The 8,125-nt window shown below is 27.3% G+C and overlaps 1 protein-coding gene across 1 annotated transcript; it reads right to left on the reverse strand.

The window, feature by feature from the left end:
- Window positions 1-1,193: 1,193 nt before the first annotated feature.
- Window positions 1,194-1,894, reverse strand: LOC111295534 (VQ motif-containing protein 8, chloroplastic-like). Its single transcript, XM_022889062.2, has one exon. It carries the CDS (start codon window positions 1,775-1,777, stop codon window positions 1,316-1,318), a length of 462 nt encoding a protein of 153 aa, XP_022744797.1. The 5' UTR covers window positions 1,778-1,894; the 3' UTR covers window positions 1,194-1,315.
- Between the last annotated feature and the right edge of the window lie 6,231 nt (window positions 1,895-8,125).

The raw sequence follows: 8,125 nt of genomic DNA on the forward strand, positions 1-8,125 counted from the left end.
AAAGTGGAGAGTGAAAATTTTTTAGTTTTATTGGTTTTTGAACAATTGGATTTCCCTCCTGCAATTGACGCCGTTAGTTCACCGTTTTAATGTGGCAGAGTGTCGTTAGTCCATATAATAATTTAAATTTTATATTTTAAAATAATTATTTTTATGTTCTTGAAATTTTTATATTATTATTAATTTATTTAATTTTTATTAATAATAATATTATTATTCATATTATTTAATTAATAAATCTTTTTATAAATTAAAAAAGTTTACCTATGCAAAGCGCCAACAGTCTGGCTAGTGTCAAAGGCGGCATCAGTTAAGTCCAAGGATGACACGGGGTTGGCTTTGCCTATTTTTGGATGCTGAGGTTTGGGATTTGTAACCTTATTCGGTGAAGATATCAAATTCCCAAGGACTTAGGCCCCTTGTTTTTGGAATGTATCGGGCCTATCTGTTGAATTTAAGGCCCAACAGTTTTATGTTCTTTTCTTTTCTTTTTCTTTTAACAATTTCCCCCTTGGATAATAGATTTTATAAGTTATGTTCTAATTCATTATTTAATTATTTAATATTGTTACTTAATTATAATGTAATAAATGATAATTCAATTGGTTATATGGATATAAAACTTATGATTAAAAAAAATTTTTCCCTTGGATAATAATAGACTTTATAAGTTTGATAAATTGTGGTTGGATAAAAGTTATAATTAGAAAACCATAATGAAAAATTATTTTATATTCAAATTTTATTTTGGAAAATAAAAATTAATTTCATTTAGTATTTTTTTTACTGTTCAAATTGTCATCAAATATAATATAACATCTAATTTATCCAAATTAATATATTTTGACCTAAGGTCGTTATTTGATCTTCTATTTTGAGTTTATAAGTAATACAAAGACTCAGATAATTTTTTTTAAAAAAAAATTTGTGAAATTTTTTATTGAAAATGATTAAATAAAAATTAAAATAAAAAATCTAAATCAATAAATTGAAATTTTATGTAATTACATATATGAGTCTGCAAAATTTTAAAAGTTTTTAAAAAAATTTGATATATTTTTTAGATAATCTTACTAACTTTTAATTAATTAATATAAGCTGTTCTTTGCACAAAAAATTAAAAGAAAATTCAACTTATACAATATACAGAAAAAATAAAAACACTCAAAAGCCTATAAGTACCATATATTTTTGAGAATGATAAAAAGAACCCTAACAAGAAGTTAAGGAAATCCTAAAGTATTTTTGTATATTCAAATGTGTCAAGGTGAAATTAACTTCCAACAGTAAATGATTAGCATTGGAACATATGTTTTTATACACAACCTAAGAAACGCAACCAAGTAGGAGACAGTCCAAGAACTTGATCAGCAAAATCAACCTCATTCAAAGTCTTCATCATTTGATCTGCATCAAACAAATTATCTCTCTTTGTCGTGGTCTGCATGGATTCATCATCCCCTACCAAGTCACAAGAAGATGATGATGGCGACGACGGCAGGTTAATACAAGATTCGTTCGTTGAGTCCTTCCCTGTTAGGCGTTGCACCAGGCTCATGAACTCCTCCGGCCTAACATGGATAATCTTTGGTGACCTGAGATAGATTACAACAGGATTATTAACCAGCTGCTTGCTGCTTCGAGTTGGCTGATGATGTGATGATTTCTTAATCGTTTGTGAAGAGTTGCTAATCCTTAAAGGTGAAGGCCTAGGACCTTGCAATTCTCTTCCTCTACTGGAGTACTTGATTTCACGACTTTCACTGATAGAACTCATTAGGGAAAATAAGGGCTAAAGCAAATGTTCTTCTTTTCTTAGGGCTATAACAATTTTGGGGACTGAACTGATTTTGAGGTCAAGCTTTGTATTTATATATTGATAGTGCAGCAAGTAAGAAAGAGTCCACCCATAAAGGAGAACATTGCTAGAAAATGCCAAAAAAGTTGGTCTGCTTTTGAATAGGTCTTTGTGTATTATAATAATATGGTGTTTTGGTAGAATTTGCCGGCTATGTTTTCAAGAAATTGTTTGTTTAAACATTGGTTGAACAATTAATGGCAATTGAAGGTGACAAATTCAGTCGAGTCAAAGTCATCAGCCAATTTTCTTTTGTTCTTTGATCCCAATCCCAAATTCTAAACATGTCAACCAACTTTACTTTGCTTTTCTTCATACAAGCTTGTGGCCTTGAGCTTTTTCCAACTGCCTTATGGCAAGAATGACAGAATTCAAAGTAGAGCAGCTTGAAAATGATCCTCAGCCTCAGCCAAGTGTTTGATTTATAGTATAAAGTATTCCTAACTTTCTTCTTTTCAATAGTACGGGATATTCCAACATCAATCCCTTCTAACTAACAAAAACATATTTATTATTAAAAATACAATCAATTAGCCAGTCACGAATTCAAAATTTATCTCAATTAATTCATACAATTGTCTTTAAAAATTATCCAATTCTCGCATCCCAGCTTTCCTTTATATAAAAAATAATTAGCCTAGTCACCAAATGTATTCAGTCTCTGAATGCTTCTCCTGATGAGAAAATCCCCTGATCTCATCTATTAAAGATTAGATCCTTCCACTTTGCAAATATGAATATTCCAATAGAAAATATTATATTATATATATCATATATATATATATATATATGATTGGCAAAATCAGTAATACAAGTCAACAGAAGGTTCTACTGATTCAGTATTATTTTTCACGATTAATATATATCTCAACCCCAATTGATCAGCCACCAGATCATGTCAAACCTTCTGAATCCTTCTCCTGATCGATGTCTTATAATTCAGGGCTAAGTCAGCTGATTTGTTAGTAACTATTAAGGTAGTGGACGTCTTCCAAGGATTCTTCTCTTTCCCATTTTGTCGTTTCCAACGGAGTCTATACTTTTACTGACGGCATTTTCTGTCGGTGATAATCATTTCTATTCTCCAATGTCAAAACTCAAAACCAAAGTTATAGTTTTCTTTTGCCTTTGGCTATATGTTTCAGCTGTTACAGATCTTGACCTAATGGTAGCAGTTTCATCATCATCATCATATATATATATATATATATATATATAGTCTTGTATCATTGAAAGGATGAAAAAATAAACTAGGTCTATAATTTACAGTTGAGAAAAATAATGAAAGAAATTGGTTAGGATAAAGTATAAACTATGTCATAAATTGCATTAATCAATTCCATTTTGAACTTAAAAAAAAAAGAAAATTTTGAAACCCCAAGTGATCAACAAGATTATTATAAATCATTATTATTGTCTCGTTGTTTAAAGTATAGGACCGATTCACCTTTGATTTAGAAATAGTAACGAAAGTTTCAAAGCTGCTGTTTGACAGTAATTAGAAATGAAAATTGTAAATAACTGATGTTTAAAGAATGACTTTTTCTTTTTCGTAAAATATCAGATATCTTTACATTAGTATTTGATCAGTTCTCTATAGTCTGAACGTGTTCTTACCCACCCTGTAGGTTTTTGCCAAGTTCATTTCTTTTCTCTTTACTTGTTAGAAATTAATCTCCAAGTTCTTCATAAATTAATTGAACAAATATGGATTTTTTCTTTGAAAAAAAGATAAAGGTAAATCAAGATCATAAGATGGTTTAAAAGAAATTAAGTTGGGGGTTGAATTGAGACGGCTAAAAAAAGAATATTGTTCCATGTTTCTACAAGGTTTCTCATTATATTAAAAATAATAATATTTGTTTAAACTAATATTATTGTACAAATAAAGGTAAATAACCACTGACATTTCCTTCAAATTCTCAAATTAGCTTTCTTAGTAAATAATAATAAAAATTATTATTATTATTATTATTACTATAAAATAATAATAATGATAGAAGTGTGAGTTAAAAAAAAAAAAAAAAGATCATTCAGAATTTGAAATTAGTTAATCTTAAGCATTAATTATCATAAAACAATATCTATTTATGACCACTTTCTAGCTATAGTTGTTAATGATTGAATTTTAATTATTTAAATTAAGAAACTAACGCTAATGATAATTTTTTTTTTTTACAAATTAAGAAATATTTTCAATTACTTATTTTTCTAATTTGTTGAACAGATCAAATTTCAATAAAAAGTAACCTTAATGAAACATTTATTTGATTCATGTGAAGCATTATATATATCTCTAGATTTTTTTTTTAATAGAGGTATATATCTCTATTTAATTAGCTATTTGTAAGTGAAATAAATTACTAAGTTTTTCCTAAGATAAAGCAAGTAAGTAGTATTATATATTTAATAGTATTTTGCTAGTGAATATCCTAAGATAATTCAAGCCACTTAGAATTATTTCTTTTGTATTAAATACTATAATTAACAATTAATGTGATGATTTTCAATGTATGAGACGTAATCGTAATGATAACCTTAGTAAGTATCTTTGAACACTCGTTAACAAAATCATGTTTTTATTCAAGAAAAAAAAAAAAAAAAGAAAACCAAGCCAAACAACACTGTCCTATGAAAGATCGAACAATATTATCAATCAAAACAATATATTAAAGTTGTTTTAGTAGGAATAATAACGGATTGAATCACATTAGATTCGATTCAATTTTTTTTCATATTGTTTTATATTATAAAATTTTAAAATATGATTTGAATATGAACCAAACCATCACATGATTCAAAATGAACTGAATTGAAAATCGAATTTTACCAGTTTAGTTCAATTTATTGGTTTTTAATTTTTAATTTTTTTATTATTTTAATATATTTAAGTTTTGATATAAAATTATTATTTTTATTTTATAAATATTTAAAATATATATAAAAATTAAGAAAAATATATAATTCGATTTGATTCTTTTTTTTTTGTTTTATTTTTTGCCTTCTGTTTCAAACTTAATATATATATATATATATATTTAATATTTAAACTTAATTCGAATCAAATAAAAAAATCAATCTAAATCGAATCGAATATTACGATTTTGAATCAATTTTTTATTTTTTTGATTTATTTTCTTACCCTTAATTTTAAGCTACCTGCTGGACATTTTCGTGTAGACATATGTTCGGTGTTAAGGATGATAACGGTTTGGTTCAGATCGAATTTAATTTGATTTTTTTGGATATTATATAATATTATAAAATTTTAAAATCCGATCCGAATTTGAACTGAATTTTCATTCGATCAGAATCAAACAGAACCAAATTTTACTAGTTCAATTCAGTTTAGTTTATCGATTTTTAATTTTTAATTTTTTTAATTTTTATATATTATTTTAATATATATTTAAGTAGATTTTGACATAAATTATTATTTTTATTTCATAAAATTTTAAAATATATATAAAAATTTAAAAAAAAAACATATAATTCGGTTCGATTTAATTTTTTTTAATATTTCACCTCTTGATTTAAATCTAATATATATATTTAATATTTAAATTTGATCTAAATCAAATAAAAAAATAATTTGATCTTAACTTAACATTACAATTTCAAATTGATTTTTAAAATTTTTGAATTTTTTTCTAAACCCGATTGGGTGTTGTATTTGGGCTTTTGGTAAGCTTTTTTTTTTTTTTCAATTAGATTTTATTGGATTGGATCGTGGTTTCTAAAAGGTTGGTTCATAAATAAAAAAGAAAAATTTCGCAACGCTCTGTCGCGTAGCGAAGCTTGCCCGAGACCAGCAAGGTACTCAATGGTACGGTACTTAATCTTGCTATGTTTACATACACATTGCTAGCATTTATTTTGGTACTTTGGCCAAGGTTTTGTCGTATCAATCAAGGCCAGCACCACATCTAGATTCTCCGAATGCTATTCAGAAATGAAATAACGGCACGTGATTTTGCAGGCAAGATTAATTGGCTTGTTGACAAGGAGCTAACGCACATGGAAAATGGAGACGAAGAAAGCTACATATACGAATGCATAGTTTTGCACTGACTCGATGGCGTGGTTCGCAGCTTTCCCCTGCCTGCCTTGACGAGTTAATAAAACAAAAGCTCTAAATATCTTGCAGAAATCGGACCACTTGCTGGTTAATTTTAGTTATCCTCTATTGGATGCCATGGCAAGAACGGGTGATTTCAACCTTTAACTGTTACCTAATTCACAGCGAAGGTAACATAATTGAAGGCAATTCTCACTCACTGAACTATTCATTTCCTGTTGAAAGTGAGATTTGATGGCAGATTCTTCGTACAACTACACAAATTTTAAACAACTCAATTAGTCAGACCAACTTTAACAAGCTGAAGAAGATGGATTTCATAGCATTTTATGGACAAGAATGATAACGACAACCTCTTGATACTTATCTCACAAGGGCCATGAAAATACAAAGAAAAAAAACAAGATCGACAAAGGGTTTTTATCATTTGCTTAAATTCTAAAAGATAAGTCAGAAATGTGTTTTTCAAGTGGAAGAATCATGAATCTCTTATAAATATAATTTGCCACCATTTACCATTTTTCATGTAATTACTGTCAATGATATTCTAATAATAGTCTGATAATATTTTAGATTGATGATATTATTTTAATAATATTTTTAGTAATATTTTAGATTGATTTGATATTAATTTAAAAAATATTATATATTAATTTGATATTGATTAGGTGATTATAATAATTGATTTAATTATTATTTTTATTTATTATATTTTTTAGTTTGTAACAATTTACTTTTGAATAAATAGGCTTTACGCCTCATTCTAAAACACAAATGATTGCAATAAAATTTTCATCATTTTATTCTTTTTCATGGTATCAGAGAAATTTTATTGTTCATTCCGAAGGTGAATCACCTTAGAATAATCAATATTTACTTATTCTCATACTTGGTTTATTCTCATTTCTAACTTGATTTTTGCTTTCGCGATTCAATTTTTTTTTGGTTTTTCTTCCCATATTTAAGATTCATTTTTTATATCAATACTCATAACTTCTCAAATATTCATTTCATTTTTTTTCAAGAGCTTAATGGCAGGTATTCAACAAGAAAATGTATAACCAATTTCAATTATCCTTGATGAAAATAACTATAATAGGTGGGTTACGGCTACACGTAGTTATTTAAAGAAAATGAAATTACGGCTTGTTGTTACTGAAAAATGCAAAGCACCAGAAAGAAAAAAAATTTGGTGATAAATTTACATATCGGCTAAAGGAATGGGAAAGTAAAAATCATTAAATTATGACATGGTTCACTAGCACTATTCTTTCTTCTATCAATGTACATTTTGGACAATTTGAACTTGCTAAAAATGCTTGAGATTTTCTTGTCACATGGTACAGCTCTACTATCCTTGCTCATTAATATCATATTTTGACCATTTTATCTCGCTTTCGTCAAGAACCAAGTAAGTCGATTAATGATTTTCATTCTAAAACGCAACATCATGGCACATGCTTGAAAATTTTGAGTTGAATTTCAAAAATGAAAGTGATGCTAGTAATTTTATTACTTATTGAAATTAAATTAATCTTATTCAATTTCTAATGACATTTCGAGATGAATTTGAGAATACCAGATCTTTACTTTTACCCCGACATTCCTTACCAACTATGGATAATGCTATAATGAATGAAAGAAAACTCAATTGGGTATAAGTCGAACTTATAGTATTGATACCATTTTGCTACTGTTCCTAAAAAAAAATACTAACTCTACTTTACATAAGTCTTGTTCACCATGTAAAAGAACCAATCATTCTATTAAAAAATGTAAAGCTAAATATCATTATAGTGATAGTCTAATTCATGATCCGCGCACTAGCAAGACTGCTGCAGTAACAATAAAAAAACCAAACACTTTTGCATCTTCTTCTAGGACCATTACAATCTTCATCACTGATTTTTAAACTTTATTTAATTAAATATTATCTCGATCTCATGTTCCTACCATGTCTGTTGTCACATCAAATAATGTTTGATTCTTTGATATTACCTGTGAAAACCATGTGACTGCTAACCTTTCTTTATTCAAAAGCAAGATATATGTTCCTAATGGTCCAATCATTAAAACAGCAAATAGATTTATCTTAAAAGCTAGCCATATTGATAATATTAAAACTTTAAAACTATGTATATCTGACACTTACCTTATTTCTAATCTTGCCTTAAATTTATTTTCTATTA

Source organism: Durio zibethinus, chromosome 14 (assembly GCF_047325235.1).
Source record: "Durio zibethinus cultivar Kanyao isolate XHJ-2024 chromosome 14, ASM4732523v1, whole genome shotgun sequence".
Taxonomy (NCBI): Eukaryota; Viridiplantae; Streptophyta; class Magnoliopsida; order Malvales; family Malvaceae; genus Durio; species Durio zibethinus.

Excerpts from the sequence above, each read along its gene's own strand:
- LOC111295534 (XM_022889062.2), bottom strand. The coding sequence starts at position 1,777 with ATGAGTTCTATCAGTGAAAGTCGTGAAATCAAGTACTCCAGTAGAGGA.